The sequence below is a fragment of the Rhinolophus sinicus genome, chromosome 17 (genome assembly GCF_057876585.1).
Source record: "Rhinolophus sinicus isolate RSI-liver-muscle chromosome 17, RSI-T2T, whole genome shotgun sequence".
NCBI classification, from domain to species: domain Eukaryota; kingdom Metazoa; phylum Chordata; class Mammalia; order Chiroptera; family Rhinolophidae; genus Rhinolophus; species Rhinolophus sinicus.
This window is the reverse complement of record NC_142517.1, coordinates 74,052,026-74,069,800: the sequence shown is the minus strand read 5'-3', so window position 1 is coordinate 74,069,800 and position 17,775 is coordinate 74,052,026. Positions and strand designations below refer to the sequence as shown.

Here is a 17,775-nt window from a genome sequence, read left to right as displayed (position 1 = left end):
CCTGAGACAAATACAGTAAACATGTACTTAAATTTTTCTAAGAAAAACTAGCAGAATAATTAGATAAACAGAGAGCTACAGAAATTTTATGCTTCTGACATTTGGAAAAGTTATGGTAAAGTCTGTTTATACTGTTAGGTAGGACCAGTCAAAAGTGACATTTTACAAAAATTCTGCCACAGAAATGGTCTAATCATAATGGCTTTTTAAATGCCATGGCATAATTCTCCTTCTTATATATTATTCTCAAAGAGAGGAGATTTTCCTTTGTTCTTTCATCTGAAACCTAACCACATAGAAAAAAGTCCTCAAAAGTCTTATTTTTTTTAATATGGAAAGTACCAGTTTTTTTGTTTTGTTTTGTTTTTTAATTCTAGAAGGTACAGAGTCTTGCTGTAACTGAAATAATAACATTCCAGGTTAAAAGCTTCTTTGGCCTGTGCTATTTCCTAGATCTACCTAAAGTCCTTTTAAATTTTTAGAGAGAAATTATAGGTTCTTGAGATTATCAGTGGACAAATAATAGCAAACAAAATGTTTGCATTTTCTCCTTTTTTCCATGGTCTTCTGATTAACTCGGAGTCTGCTATAATAGAGTTGTGGCACTTTTAGGTTAACATTTTTATATGCTTCTGTTACTGAGCCAAACTTGGTTCTGTGGTCTCAATTATGGTAACTTTGTGTTTCTTATGAGTAAAAGGGATGAAATTTGCATTTGCAGTTGATTTTGATTCTCTTTTTTTTTTTTTTCACATAAATGATCAGCCCTGTATTTCCTGTATACCCAAGTACATTGAAATGCATTAAATATTTGGGATACTTTTTAAAGCCAATGTTTGTCATTAAAGAATGTATGCATTGAGGAAGCAAAATAGATAGATTGAGCAAGACAGGCCTAACGGAGTGATCCCTGGCTCGAAATAACCGGCGAAGCTTGTTTCTACTGACACCGGGTGAAATGCAGTGTAAGCATAGATGTCTCATTAGGAAAGAACCCGATAATAGTGAAGGAAATGGAAAGGAGTGTTCCCAATGGAGATGAGATTTTAGCAAACCTATTTAATTCCGAAATCAAACGGAAGTTGTCCAGACAATGAAATAAAATAGAAGTGCCAGCCGAACATAGGCTAGCAGTGGGCTGCAGAGAGCCGTTATTTGATCTAGAATTTCTAGAGGTAATCTCCAGGACTGAAAATCTTCTATATTGTTATGTTTTTTACTTTAATAAAAATGTAAAACTAAATTAAAATTTTAAAAGGCTGGGAGTGATATAATTCAGAGTTTGTGAAAGGGAAGATTATTCAACACATAATATACAGAACAGCTTGGATTAATTTTGGAAAGGACAACATTTAGGATTGGCCCTAAGAAGGGATGGTTTGGGGAATGGTGGAAAATAGGAAAAGTAAGGCAGAGTAATCAAGTAATCAGTGAAAAGTTTTGAAGGCATCAGTTTAGTTAAATTGGCTAATGGCAAACTTTTAAATGTATGGGAAGTGCATTAGACCTTGTGTCTGTGATTTTAGAATGTCTTATTCTTTTGTGGGAACCAAGAGATATGCCACTAAAGTTATGATCAGGCCACTTTTTTCTTCGCTTTCCTTCCTGTAAAATGGAGCTAATAATTATGCTCACTTGCCTTTAACTCCCACGATATCTGTGAAGATTAATTAAATAAAACCTGTAAGGTATTTTTAACTATCCTGAAAAGCATTCTTGTAGGTACCATGTATTATTACCATAAATTATTCTAGGCGTTTCAGACTTAGGTTGCAAGCTTACATGATATCAGGCTTACTCCTACAGGCTACAGTATGCTTTACCAGCAGTGTGTGCATGCACTTGCGTGCGCGCACACTCAGTTCCTGTCCATTGAAAATGTGCAGGAAATTACAGTTGTAATTGACTCTCTTTTTCATCAGGTGCTCAAGAAGGAGACAACTTTTTAATCCATGGGAGAAACCAATATAGGAAGTATGACTTTAGTAGAGGTAGCATCACAGTTCGTAGAGAAGATGCTAGCAAATGATGGCACACCTCCATTAGGGATGTTGACGGCCATGTGTAAAAATTGAGTGGAGCAGGAAGAGTGCCATGTTTTTACACATTCATTCACATGGCAAGTATTTATTATCTCCACATCAGGGAACAAACCAGAAACAAGTCTCTGCCCTCATGGAGCTGAGGGTGTCTTACGATTAAGGTTTTTAGAGGTAGATAGCAATACATGATACTTCTGGCTTCAAAGGGAATCCCGTTGATTTTTCATTTGTTGATCACCATCTGCTTATTTAAAAATAAAATAGTTTATGTATCCACATTTCTGTATGACTGAAATTTAAAAATAATATATTTGATTTGTAATATCAATCTCTACCTCCTTCAGGAAGCCCTTCCTGATTTCTGAGCCAAATTGGATTTTTTGAGCCATATTTGATTGGCCTCATAGCTCTTACTGTCAAGGTTATATATTACAGCACTCGATTATATTTACATAGTTGTGTTCTTTATAATAAATTCGCTAATGGAAGTATGTTTATATTTTTTCTCATTGTGTAAGTCTTGACTCATCCAGAAAACTTTAAGCAACTTGAGGTTAGGCCTAATGACAGGATTGAAATTGCAGAGCTCCCCACTTGCTTGCAGTATAGATAGTTACAACAACGAACATTTATTGAGCACCTCCTCCATTCTGGGCCCTGTTCTCAAGTGCATTATCTAAGAGTAGCCCTTGATCCTCATAACAACCCTATGAGTTGAGTCGTATTTCCCTTATAAGTAAATATCAAACCATAAGGTGAGAAAACAGAGGCAGAGAAGGGTTAAATAACATGCTCAAGATTGGGCTGCTAATGAAGTGACAGAACTGGGATTTGAACCCAGGAAGAGGAGAACTAGTATCAGTCTCGTCATAGCCTACAGGGGCCTTTCTGATTCATCCCCCACACACCTGGCCTCAACTCAGTGGAGTCCTGTGCTACACTCTTACCTTACAGGGGCGTTTCGTGGGTGCTTTCTGGGGGCCAGGCACTGTGCTAAGCACTTACATTGATGATCCCATTTTGTCCTCCCGTGGACCCTGTGAGGTTAGTTTATTATCACCATTTCATAAATGACAAAACTAGGCCAGAGAGATTAAATAGCCTCTCCAAGGTCATAGAGTGAGGAAGTCCTAATACTAGGATTTAAACCCGTATATTTTCCATTAAATGATGAGATAGGTGAAATCTGGATACAGAAAAGGTAGTTATACCAATACTTGTTAAATGAATAAGTGATTAGTCCATGTTTTAAATACAGTTGAGTGTTACATTTAAAATAAATACAGATTTAGATAACATTGAAAGTTTTCACCATTAGTATAATTTCTGAAAATAATTTTCCAGATAATGTATCTTTGGGTACATTTGGGCTAGTCTGATATGTACCCTTGTTAGACTACTTCAGGATGCTAGAATCCATTGAATTCCAAACATTCTGACTCTTTGCCCCATCCCCTCAAAGTTTTTATTCCTTTCTTAAAAAGTTTTATAGCTTCTAAATGTACTTTGTGAGGAAATGCGCATATTTAAATTTTACATTAAACAGCAAATGGGCTCTTTGAACTTTCTCTCTTTCCGGGTGAAGATGTCCATTTTTTACATAAATGTTCACTATCCCTTTGGGCTGGAACTGCCCGTCCAGCTCAGCCTCTTCCATCTGTCAGCAGTGGAGTTCAAAACCTACAGAATCAGGTCCTTTTCCCTAACGTGATTGACGCACCTATCCTGGCTGAGTTCCCAGGCTGCATTGCTCTAGGCAGTGATGACCTTGTATGAGCTCCTCAGTCTCCCAGAGATGGTGGGAAGGGGTAGCGGTTTGTAGAAGTGGCCTGGAGTCTGTACTAGTGCTTCCATACTAGTGCTCTGCCACCTGTCTTATAATAATGGGACAACTTGACCCACGGCAGGCACAAAGTTAATAGCCTGGTAGCCCTGGTGCCCTGAGGAAAACCAGGACTTATTTTTCCTTTTAGCCAGATGACTTGACCTGTATCTAATTTGGGGAGGCTCAGTTCTGTGCCATGTTATTTGGTTATGCTCCCCGGGGTAGCCCAGTAGTCTTCTGCGCTGTAGCTCAGTCCTGGCTGGGGTCAGGCAGCCAAGTGCAGTGCTGTACTACTCAGGTTCCCCTTAACCTAACTGAGGTTTAGTGAAGAGTGGCTTCATTTTAGTCCTTAAAAACATGTTGAAGGACTAACTTGGATGTAATGTGCTTTTATTTAATTCACCTGTGTTTACGATCAAGTCCATTTCAGAGCTTCATTTAACATCTCACATTAAATGAAAATTAAATGATCATTTAGGTACTGTGTTACAGAAGCATACCTGGCAATTCCCACAGATTGTGGGAATGGCAGCGTCAGGATGAGGGTGAGAATCGGATCACCGGTCCTTGGACACAAGATCTTTACACTTGAACTCTGAAATGGAAACCTCTACCCACAAACCCTCTCCTCCCAGGCAGACAACCCCACTCCCCACCCCTGCCTAAACTTTCTTCCTTCTTTCAAATTCCCCCTTTCACTGAGAACTCAAGGCTTTAACCCACCTTAGAAACACTGGCATTGTCTGACCCCTTTTCCTCAGCCCTGACATACTTCCAGACTATTCCTGAGGCCTCACAAATACTGTCTCTGGTTTAACAGGGCCCCACATCTCAGCTCTTTTGTTTCCTTAACCTTTTAATTGGCCTCCTACCTCCAGCCACTCCCCAGCCAAAGTCACCTGCATTCCCTGGACACAGTTACCTAACTCCATATGGCACTCCTCTGACTAAAAACCTTGGCTGGCTCCTCATTACTGTCAGCTGACTTTACAAACTTAACATAGAATTCATATTTGTCTCAGTCCAGTTCATCTCCCATTACACTCCCAAGCGTCTTCATCTTAAGCCACACTGGGAAACTCACTGTTTCTCAAACACATAGGGCACTTGCCTCCATACTTTCCCTCCTGAGCTTACCACATCATTTCTTCAATTACGGTGTTCCTTCTAGGTCCTTCTAGGGCTTTCTTAGATGTTACTTATCTTAACTTCTTCCCAGAAAGAGCAAAGGCTGCTTCTCTGACCGTCCATAGCCTTGTTATATTCCACCATTATGCACGTACATTCTTATATGTGTAGTTGTCACCTGCATTTGAAGTGCCAGCAATTTAAGGGCCAAACACATTCCTTTACTCTCATTTTATTCCCCAGCTTAAAGTGCATACAAGTGGAATGTAAGTATGAAAGCAGTAGTCAGTGGCTGGCCTCTAATAGCTGATTACTGAATATTTACTGGCGTGAGTAATCAGTAAATATTTGAGTTACCGACGGCAGCGATATGTAGTTCAGATACAACCAGTGCACCTACCGCTTTTGTTGCCTGTGTGTTCATCACAATCCAGCTGTGCGTGGCTGTGGTCTTGTGCCCTGTGAAGTCAGAACTGGCTCTTGCTAATCCTAGCTTTGCAAAGCACTTGCGGTGCGTCTGGCTGGTGTGATTTTGTTTTGTATCAGACCTGGATCTCGTTTCTATATCTACAGTTTTCACAATCAGAATTGCAACTGTGGGGAAAAAATACTACCTCATCATAATCCTTAATTATACTAATCATTCCTCTTCCGTGGTTATTGTGAATTATAGCTAAATCAAAGGGAAGATTGGATTTAAGGGAAGTTGAATATGTGGTTAACGAAACTGCTTTTGATCTCTTTAGAGGACTTCTTTCTTGGGCGTATAGCTACACCTAGTGGCTTTATGGATTATTTCAGACTATTTCTAGAAGCAGCTTCTCGGGGGGTTTTTTTCTCCCTTTATTTAACCGTCTGCTTATTCGGTGTCTTTTCTTTACTCTTAATTAATGAACAAATATCTTTGACTCTTTGTATGGACATAATCTCTTCCTTTTATGTGGATATAATCCCAGATTTCTTTACCAAATGTGTGTATGCACAGATATTCACACTAGCATTAGATTCCTTATTTATAAAACACTCAATGAATTCTGCATATGTACATTTTCCATGTCATAGAAGCACTTTTACATTTTGAGATTTTAGATGGAAATGTGCCTAGCATGTTACCACATGCATTTCTGCCTTTTAATAAAGAATATATTTTATAATTATTATCTGGACAACTTAGAATCAGAGTTATAAATGTTAATTACTGCAATGAACTGATGCCTTCAGGAGAAATTTAGGGCTATTTTCCCTTCTTTAATTTGTTTCAGATAGAGTACAATGCTTTGTAAAACATTGGTGTCTGTTCTTTATGGCCTTTCCCTCCTTCCTGTGTCCTCTTGCTGCCGGTACTGTTTCTTTCTCTACCTTCTTCCTTTTTCTCACTCCCAGTCTAGGCCCCTTCCCATATTCTGCTTCTGTTTTGCTGTGGTCTAGAGTCAAGTAACCATATAGCTTAGTGGTAACCCAGTTCTCCTGGCTCCTAATTTTATTCTGTTTGCATTATACCCCATTGAAGATACATGCTAAATCCACACTGCTTTGAAGTAAGAGTAGTTAGATTTTGACAGAGGACATTGTCCACTAGAGTAAAATGAATAGGCTCAGTGATTCAGTTCCTGCTGTTTCAACCTTTGGTCAGCCTTTGTTGTGTGATTCCTGGCCAGGTCATTGAGATTCCTCATATTTGCAGACCCAGAGAATCGAGGCAGTCAACAGATACTAATTGTGCCTCTGCTGTGCATCCAGGTGTACGGTGAGCACGAGCACACGTGCGTAGACTTCTTGGATTGCATCGAACAATTGACACCACGTGCAGGATTCCAATACCCTGCTAACTACTTACATTTGAATTCTCCACTCAAATAGCAAGTTTTATTTAAGACCATTCATCATAACTAACAATTTCCAGAGGGTCGCTTTTAACTTTAAAATTTTATGACTTGTATAGTTATGGCCAAATAATCTATAAGTGGCACTTGAAAGAAAGTTGACTTTTCTTCTTATAGTTAATATAAACTCTAATGAAGCCATAGGATAACTTTTCTCCTCATAAATGGTAACTATTTCTCATGCATCATGTGATACGAAATAAGAATGCATATTATATAGGCTTTAGGCAGTGTAGCTACCTTACATGATAATATATTTTCTTCCAAATATCTTTTACACATTTCTGTCATGTGGACAACCAACATTATTAAAGTTTTATAATGACACTTCATAATTTTCATTTAGTCTTAGGCTTGATTTTAAATCAAATTTTGATTATTTACCAAGATACCTAGGGGCTAAACACACAGGATTTCTTTATAAACCAGGAAAGTATTGACTTTTTTCATTATTCCTATATTACAATATCAAGATATATTTTGTTCAAGTATTCATTCTAATAAAGGAGTTTTTTTGTGGCCTGTAATTTTGGGATTCGTTGGCCCTCTTTTTAATGCATGTTGTGTCTCCCTGGCTTCGAATCCTTGGGAAGCAAATAAAAACACTATTGGGCCATTTAGTACTTAACTTGTCATATAGTCAGGTGCCAGTGAGGCAGTCAGGCTTTGGCAACCAAACCACAGGTGGCAAATTAATTAAGCCTTCTGCATCTCCTCTGTGGAGCTTATCACTAGAAGAAGGTGACCATTACTTTTTCAAATTCAAAAGTAACAATTAAAATTTCAAATGCTTGCTCCTGCCCAGTGGTTGGTGACATTGTCAGAGTAGCACATCTTCAGTGTCTAATGAAGAGATTCAGTGAGAAACTGTTTTCAAGAATATAACCTGAGTGACTGTCAGCTCTTTCCTTTGGATTCAACCATCTGATATAATCACCAGCAGCTATTAAAATTACACTGGAAACGGTTTAATAACACAGGAAGATTAATGTTTTTTTTTTAAAGGTCATTGTATAAGTAGTACAATATTCCATTTATGTTGAAAATATTATCTACATACACAACTGGACGAGTACATAGGGAATATTAACAGTGCTTATCTTTAGGAAATAATGTTATAGATGATTTTTCTGCTGTGGGTTTTTTGGGTTTTTTTTTTAGATTTTCAGCAGTGAACTTGGATTATTTCCTTATCAGAAATGTTATTGAAAAGTATTTTTAACTTCTTTCTATTTTTCCTCTAAAGGGAAAGATAACTTTTCCCCTAACACTCCCTAACCTTGTCATTCAGGAAAAGGGGGAAGGGCACACACTGATTTGGGATTCACAAAATTTGTTGTCAACTTTCATTTAGTTCATTCAACAAATACTTGTCGAATATATTGTCCCCAGGCAGTAATGAGGATTCTGCATTAAATAAATCCCCTGGGAGAAGCTGAACAGTAAACATATTTATGTCTTATGGTGATCAGTGCTAAGTGCCATGAAAATAAAGAATGAGAAAATTATTGAATGTTAACATTTATCTCTCTCGTGCTAAGTTCCTTCATTGTTAAAAAGGGTTAGATCAGAAGAATAATGAAATCTTCTGTAACATTGTGATGCCTATGATTTTTGAATTATAGTTGGCTACCCTAAGTGATTAGGTCATCCAAATGCAGAAATGAGTCAGTTTTAGCATTGAGGTAAAGAAGAAATGTGTATTCTGAGAAGATAATTGATTAATAGCAAGAACTTTGAAAAAAATCAGTGATGTTTTCGTAACTAGCCTTAATAATGAAGATCAAAAATGAAGATATTAGATCCTTAAATGTTTACCCACCGTGATAAATAGTACAAAAGAAAACATATAGTAAAGAAACTTCTCTTAGGTAAAATTAACCTGTCTAAGATTGGGGCTTGTGTACAAGCACATGAAAACCCTAGAAAAGAAGAATTTGATTTTAGTTTTGTTTTCATACAGTCTGGTGATATGAAATATTGGGGAAACCAAAACATGAAAGAAATATATATTCTTTCGATTTTGTGGCAGAAAGCCAAGAGCATCCATTGTAGAAATGTCTCTTAGATGAATATTAACTTTCTAAAATGCATTGTCTTGCTCATCTCCTGCTATTTATGGCATTATTTGCAGTTTGATGACCCCTCACATAAAACTACCAAATATAACTACTTTTTGGTCACAGTATTGCCTAAAATCAGGGCAATCAAAACCATTCTTTCCTCAAATAGGAACATTTTAGATGGCGTTTATCTTTAGTTGTATTCCAGAAACTCTTCCTATGATGCTTCATACCATGTTTCTTTGTTTCAGATATCCTCTGGCACTTGCAGGCCTGATATTTCGGAATCCCCTGAAATGCGTCAGAAGTCACCATTATTTCAGTTTGCTGAGGTAATAATGTACTTAATAAGGAACTTGTAAAGTGAGCTTAAATTTGGGCTAATGACAGTAACTTACAGCAGTGAAGAACTTTACTTAGCTCAATTAACCATAAGTGGGAAAAGAGAATCAAATGTTGGAAAAGATATTTTGGAACTCCAGAGTTAATTTTTATTCATGGATAGGTAAGTTAAGAACATAACTGAATAGTTAACATTAGAACTTAGTTACTTATCAGGTGTTAAATAAGAGTCAACTCATGGGTGGTTATTGGCTATGCATTTTTTTAGTACACTTTTATTTGAAGCTTTCGCATGCAGTGGCAGTTTTCAAGTCTTACTGTCTTGTGTCAGATGTATTGGGTTCAATACATCACTAACATTGGTTCAAAGATGATGTAGAAAAGTACATTATTCTTGATATCAAGTGTAAAGGTTAAGACTGCTTCCCAAAATATCTTTACTTACCCCAGAAGTCAATATGGAGCCATCATTGGTTAATTTTTCCTGAACTTTAAAGCACATAGTCTTCCCTTGATCGTTTGCATTGTCTTTCCATTAGACCTTCTCTCGCACTGTCACCCTTCCGCACATTTGCCTGTTGTGGGACAGTTTTGTACAAGGAGAGCATATGTTTAGTTTCAGATTTTGTTTCTCCTCTCTAGTGTCCTTTCCTGGTGGTTCTCAACATTTCACTGGCAAAACTGTTTTTCACAGTGGCATATCAGGACATTCCTTTAAGACATTGTTTAGAATGTGCCTAAATGCCTTGCAGATAGTACAAGAATGTCATGTATTTGCTGACATGATACTCCTTATCTATAGCTTTCATTTCTGCCTCTGTAGGAGGTGTGCCATGAATTCCATTTGCTTTGTATATTGTTTCCTCAAGAATGCATATAATAGAGGATTCACTCTGTACTACCTTTTCTACAGTAGTTGCAGACATGTTAAATAATGTAAGTCCCAAGTTTGAAAGCAGAAATATTTAATCATTGATCGCTGAACCCCTAAAGATCTAGTGAAATCTCTAAAATTTTATTTGAAATTGGATTGTATTGGCATGTGTACATTTTTTGGGTTCTACAGCATATGGAACATTCCAAACAGATCCCTGACTCTGTTGTTTTACATAAAGGGTACCTTAATCTATATCTTCAGGAGCTCCTTATTGATAGCATTAACTGAGTATCTCCTTGATCCCAATATTGATTTGTAACATGTCTTTTGTTTAGAAAGGAATGGTTTTCAAAAATCTGAATGGTTTTATACCCCTGCTTCTGTCTTATTCACTGTCTGATTTAAGCCTTGAAGAAATAAATGTATTGTAGGTTAGGCATTTTCCCTTACGTAAACTGTTCATTTTCTCTTAACTGTTATAGAAGGTTGGTAGGAATGAAAAGTGATGTCTAAAGTAAGACCTACTCAATTTATAGCTCCCGGGACTTCAGGGAAATCCTCATGGATTCATTTTTGCACCTGTCACAACTTGCACATGGTAGTCTTTTGAAATGATAGGTTTCACAGTTCGACCAAGGAGAGTCGAATGACCAAGGAGAATACAATTTTACCCTCATGTGTCTTCAGTGTCTTTAGAGCACTTGGGTAAATCTTACCCATTTATGATAGTTGGTTTATACCTAGTTTGTTAAACAGGGTCTTAGAGACATTTTTTCTTTTTACTGATGTTTATTTTAAAAATGCTTATATGTCTGATTCAAAATTTAAAGTGAAATTAAAATTTTTTTCAGATTTTTTTTTTTTTAATTTCAGGTGCACAAGAAAAAGCAAAACTTAGACGTTTATCGTTTATATCCCTCACACTGTGTGAACCCCCCTCCCCCCATCCACTATCCCTCTGTACGTTCCCCAAATTTTCAAACCCCCATGACCATCTTGTGGTTACCGACTATTTTTCAAAACCTCTCACCTTCCCCTTATCCCCACCCCCTGCCCCTCTAGCAACCCTCTGTTTTTCCTCCATGTTTCCAAAACTGTCTCTGATTAGTTCATTCACTTATTCTTTTCTTTAGATTCCGCATATAAGTGAGATCATATGGTATTTGTCTTTCTCTTTCTGACTTATTTCACTTAACACAATTTTATTGATGGCTTCAGCAGTGAATAAAGTCGATAATTCCATCATTCTCTACTAATTCTTTGTCATCCTTAAACGTCACTTTGATACTTTGGTTTCCATGGTTTTTCTAACCAACTTAATTTAATTAAGATGGAAAAAATGCTCTTTGTGGTTGAAGAGTTATGGATTAAGGTGCATTTATTGCCTAATAAGTATTCTTTGATAGAGTTGGGGAGCAGTTAATGAAAAAAGACTTTTATTGGATTGGGAATGGGCTGAATTTGTGTTGTCCGTGCTTTCTGCTCTTGTGACTCACTTTCACCGTGTATTGTAGCTGGATATAATTTTGTTCACTTTGGAACCAGAATTAGTAATTGACCTTGCTCTGAAAACATCCTTGGAAAGTTTTTCCACATGGCTCTTAGAGCAAACTAATGAGGCTACCATAATTATCAAGTGGAAACCAAAAGTCTCCTAGTTGAACCAGGTGTGGTATTGCAGAATCTTCTATCCACTGTCAAACAAGTGAAGTGTGTGTGTGTGTGTGTGTGTGTGTGTGTACGTGTACGTGTGTGTACGCATACGCGCGCACACACACACAAGCATTGAGCAGGAGGATACATGGTGTTATAAAAGAAAGAAATGCTGTTCCTACTCAGTGAACATTTATTGAGTTCTAGTGCCATGCCAGGGAATGTATTCTGTGGCTTATTTTCTTCTCACCATAATCCTATAAAATGGAGATTATTATCATCATCAATTTACAGTTTGAAAAAAATAAGTCTCAGAAAGATGAGCTGAGCTGTCCAAGGTCAGGTAGCTATTGAGAAGCAGAGCTGAGATTCAATCCCAGATACCCTGACCCACATCCATATGCTGCTCCAGTATTATTTCACAACTGCCTCTAAGCGGAGAACAGCTTTGCAGGGAGTGGTAGAGGAAGAGAGAAAGTGACTGGCTTTCTTTGCAGCTTCCAGCTTTTAATAATATTTTAAGAAATTCATTGAAATAAGGAAATTCATCTCAACAAGTTTCAACTGCTGTTTGACACATACCTGATACTTTTACAAGAGACATGACAAATGAGCCCAACTCAATCTTTTTGTTCTTTCCCATGATCTGTTTTTAGAAACATGGCCTTTGTCTTCCTTTAGCATTTATACTGTTTTTCTAAAAGGGATTGAGGGTGATGACTCATGTCTTAATCTTGATCATTGTCTACAGTGGAAATATATGGCAGAATCTTATTAGTTTGATATGGGAAAATGTCCTTGTGCATTAAAAATCACTTGCTTTCTTTCAGATATCTTCAAGTACATCCCACCCCAGCGCTCCTTCAAAACAGTGTCAGGCATCAGCCCTGTTTCAGTTTGCTGAGGTATGGTCTTCTTTTTCTTAACTACTTACGGGGCTCAGAAAACTTACTGAGCTCAGGAAATACTGGAATGAACTTTGAGTAACGTGTGGTGAATGTTAGGTGTGTCTCTTGCCGTGACTGACATGACTCACATAACCGAATACTTACCACCTTTTTCTGTCTTTCCTGGGATCATAGTCGGATCAGGTCCATATGTTTTACCTGTCTTCTAACCATTAAAGGCTGCATTCAGAATAAACACTTTCCAGTCATTCTTTATTTCATTTTGCCTTGTTTTTAATTTATTTTTAAAGCTGGGGAAAACTGCTGTCAACGTGAAGGCCATAGGATTCCAATTTATTAAATTTTTCCAATAGTGAATTAGATGCTGTAATTCATGAATAACTCGCACAGCGAATGTGGTGGGGAATCTGACCGGTTAAATCAGCAGTGCTTAGCTTTTGCTGTGATGTGGCGTCAGCCAGCATTTTTATTAGTGTTTAATCCCAGGCTTAGATCAGGTCAGCTCTTGCAAGATCTCGGATTTCTTTGGTTTGTCAGCCAAAGAGAGAGAGCAGACACTAGAGAGCATTTTCTTGGTTGGTATGATGAGGGCGCAAATCTGATATGCTTGATTTTGCCGCAAAAGCCCTGGCTCCCACCATATGCTCATTTCTAATGAGCACTACATGGCATATAATAAAATGTATATATTAATAGTTCTTGTAAATAAGATGCTATCTGCTTTAGGGCTTCCCTTTTTCCTTTTTATTAATTCCAGCAAAAAATGCATATCATAAACTGAGCAGTTTTTTTAATGGGGAACGGAGAGAAAATGACAGGCAGGACTGTTCTGTTTAATATTGATGTATTGAATCACTTTGATTCATTTGCATAAAGAGTGCTGCATAGATGAAATGTAAAATGATATCCTTTTGGCAGGAGAAAACCCAACATCTTACTTTGAAAGTGAGAAAAAATGGCTTTCAGCTCTTACATTACAAAACAGTGCTGCTCCTTCCTCATGGGACTGTCACCCGCTGTGACTTTGTACCACCAGTTGGCCGGCTTATCTGTTAGGCTTCACTGCCACCGTGCTTACTTTAGCTGTTTAGGGCTGTGCTAGAAAACTGGTAACAACATAAAATGTTATTTCATGAAGAACAATTTGCTTGATGAATCCGAATAAATTAAGATTTTATTATAATTTTTCATTATGATAAATAGGCTGTTTTCGCTATCTGGGGAAATAGTTTTGTTTGCTATTGCCTTGTTTTCCTCCGGTTGTTGATATCCATTTATTTGCTACTAATCACTTTTTCAAGAGTGAAAAAAGAATTTTGGCATGATGACTAAGTTTATCTTTAATCTTGACACCTGAGCCAATCCCATTCAACTTTCTGGAACCAATGGAATGTATTTGCCACATATGCTGTTTGATTAAACTGCACTGCAGCATGAATGTTAGAAAGGTAGTGGCTCATCTTTGGCATACTTGATAGTTACGCATTAACTACCAAAAGCATTCAACTGAAGTTAAAATGGCAATGTGGGAAAGCTGGTGCTGGTGCATTTCTAACCATTATTGCCACTTACAGCACAACTGTTACGTACTCCTCCTAAGTCATCAGATTTAGGAGGAGCTTCTGAAGCCCTGGGCAACTCTGATGGAAGTTGGATGGTATAATAACCATAGTCCTGTGATTCTGGAGAATGAGGTAATGTGCCTCTCTCACACAAGTTAATTTGTCCTTGCCGCTCAGTACACTCCTCAAAACACGAGAAGTTTTTTTTTCTAGGGAAGAAAGAACCTCTTCTTACTTGGGAGTTGTGCAAGGGGGCGTTTCCAGATGTCACTCCTCTGCTCTGTGGCACTTGTCTCCTGAGGGCCTCTGGTTTTTGACCACGGAACTTATAGAAAATTTGAGGAAGCATTAAAAAAAAAAAAAAAGTTGATTTGGAAATGTACTGGAGTTGTTTCAGGCGTTGTAACAGAGGAAGGCATGTGTGATGGAAAAAACAAAATAATATGTTTTGCCCTAGATTCAGATGCAATTCCCCCTCCCAACTAAGAGTATTATTTTTCCTCGTTATATTTTACCTAGGTTTTAATTTCTAAGCACATTAAACAAATTATTACATACCTCGCTACTGAATTGTAAATGTCATACATGATTATACGAGAGAAGTACATGGTTCCGTAGGATATATGACCTGTTAGTCTCTTTCCTCCTCTGACCCAAGAGAACCCTAAGGTTCAATCTCTTAATACCTTATAAGTTAACCTTATTGTCATCCCAGTGCTGGGCTGGTTTATTCAAAGCTAAACAAGAACTAACTAGATGAACTAATAAAATTATCAACTAAAGTCAGCTATGAGCATACATATTGCAGTAGAAATAGAATAGGCTATAATCACTGTGATCATATCCCTAAAGCTCTTATAATTACTTCATAAAACACCCATCACCTTTGAGAAAACAAAAAGACTCTTGAAATTCTTGTTCTAATTACTCTATAGCAGAGGTTCTCAAACTTTAAAATGACAGCAGAGTTACCCCGAAGGCTTATTCAAACACAGAATGCTGAATCCCACCCCAAAGTTTCCGATTTATTAAGTCTGGAGTGGGGCCTGAGAATTTGCATTTCCAAAAAGTTTCCTATCAGGGAACCATAGTTTGAGACCACTGATCTATATAGTTTATAATATTTACCACAAGTTGTTAAATCATCATTGTTAAGGGACTTCCTAGTATTTCTGGGAACTCATATGGAAAGGCTGAAATAAGGAAGGGATGGACACATAATAGAAAATTACCCAGTGGGTCACTTTAAACCCATATCCCTTTTCTTCAATGGGATTCTCAGTCCTATTTGTACACTTGGAGAAAAGTCGGTGTTTATGTAATTTAGGAATCAATTTACTATTTAAAAATGTTTAGCTTTGTGGAACAATTTTAAAATCAGGCATGCAAAATTTTCGGAGACCATTCCTACTAATTTCATTTATACAAATGTCAGTAACTCCAGGAAGAGATTAGCTAGATCTTCTCTTGGCAGTGCGTCATTTATTGTGTAATATGATTATCCTAGAAACTAGATTTTTTAAAAACAATAAGCCCTGGGCATTTCTTTAAGTTGAAAATGTTTTTCTTTGACATTGACTCCTAAGTCTCTGCCTTGCAAGCTGAGGATATTTTTCCTTTTTAACCAAATCTATAAGCTTTAAAACTCATTGAATTTAACCTCTACGTAACCATGAAACTATTGAATAAAGAACATTTTTGTTTGTAGTTTCCTCAGGAATGCTTACATCTAAAGGGAGAAAATATACTTCATAAGATCTAGAAAGAAATATAGAGTGCAGGATCTTTCCCCTCCCTTGTCAGCCTGTCTCCCATTCCTCATTGATACTCATTCATCTAGATTCAACTTGGCCCCTCTGAAGAGCCATCACTCTGTTTCTAAGCTCTTAGCCATTAAGTTGGTCAGAATGAGTTTCCCATCTGCATCTTTTGTTCTTTACAGGTAGAATGACACATCCATCACTTTTTAGATTTCACTTACTGAAGACTAATGACCAAATATAATGCCAGAAGGGAGCTATTCCCTCCCATTATTTAACAAATCTGAAAGCCATGACCAGTCTACATATTCTTTGCTCTGCTCTGGGGCTAGCTCATATACTTGCGTCTTTGTACTGAAAAATTACATATTTACTTTGAAGACAGAGGGCTAATCTAGATGATTTAGACAAATAGATTTTGATATTACAACTTTTTTAAAAAGGTATTTACTTTGCCAATATAAATACACCAAATTTAAGGCATTCTCACACGTGGATATAAGCAATACATACATTTGTTTTCTAAGGCATTTGTTTTCATGATGGAATGCTCAGAGTGTTACAGAATATTATACTTGAAGAAAACACTATGCACTCACACTGCAGCTAATCCATGTGAGAGTATTACATGTTTTATTGGAAGCATTAATATTTCTTTTATGGTAAAGAAGACCAGTTATCTCACATTATTCATTCTTTGATTCACTTACTTACTCAATAATAATTGGTCACTTCCTCCACCTTATTGGTACGATGTTTGTGATACCCCTTACAATTGCAGACTTCCCCCATTACCTAATTTGCTTTTTGATCTTTACCACCTGTTTCCTTGGTGTGCTCCCCTACCTCAGGCCAGAAAGCTTAGCAGTATCCAGGGTGATGATTTTTCTTAGCATTGTGCTGTATCTCACGTACTATTTATTACACCTGCCCTGTTTATCAGAACATTGAATAATAACCAAAGAAGAGACTACAGTGGAGTTAACAGATTGGCAGGCACTGTCAATTCAAGAAAAATAGCAAAGCCAGGAAGATATTATGTTGTATGGCCCCCTATTGGCCCCTACCCAGGAGTGTAACATAGCGCTCACTTCCCTCTCCTACATAGTTATTGAAAAATATGTATTAACTCTACTGTTTGTACTTAAAAGTGTGTACATGTCTTAAATAGAAAAAAAAGTGAGGGGAAGGAACAGTGGTATAACACATCAGTATATGTAAGATACGCTTCTAATTGAAGCCATCAGAGTAGATGAAATTAAGGAGAAAAAGAACATGTGTAAATAAAAAGAGACAAGGCTCGAAGGCAAAACCCTAAGGAAAAACACTTAAGGGATCCACGATGGAAAGGAGAACAACAAGGAGTGGCCTCAGAGGTAGGAGGCAAACGAGGACCTGTAGTAATGGAAGCCCAGAGAAGAGTTCCCTAGGGGGGTCCGCCATGTTGAATCCTGCAGAGAAATCAAGATAAGGCTTTAGCCATAGACATTAACGTATGTCCAGTTTTCCACTCCCCCCACCCCAGTGAATAAGCTGAGGACATTTTAGAAAGCAAATCTTACACTAAGTCATTCCATGAAAACGTTATTGTTAAGTGATTCTGTAAATGTTGGGACTACTAAAATACACTGACCCTTCCCCACACATGCCCCTTTGGCAATCTGGCTTCCAGCAACTTTGAGCATTTAAAATACTGCCCTATGCCTATAATAAATAGGTAAAAATCTTCCCC

General features: G+C 37.4%; 1 protein-coding gene across 29 annotated transcripts in view; it reads left to right on the top strand.

Annotated features, from left to right (window-relative positions):
* BBX (BBX high mobility group box domain containing) overlaps nucleotides 1-17,775 on the top strand; it is a 245,215-nt gene that overhangs the window by 176,682 nt on the left and 50,758 nt on the right. For all 29 annotated transcript variants that reach the window (XM_074332306.2, XM_074332334.2, XM_074332388.2 and 26 more), the window contains 2 exons: nucleotides 9,193-9,273; nucleotides 12,644-12,718. In XM_074332306.2, the coding sequence (XP_074188407.1) occupies nucleotides 9,193-9,273; nucleotides 12,644-12,718 (156 nt within the window). The remainder of the gene's footprint in view (nucleotides 1-9,192; nucleotides 9,274-12,643; nucleotides 12,719-17,775) is intronic.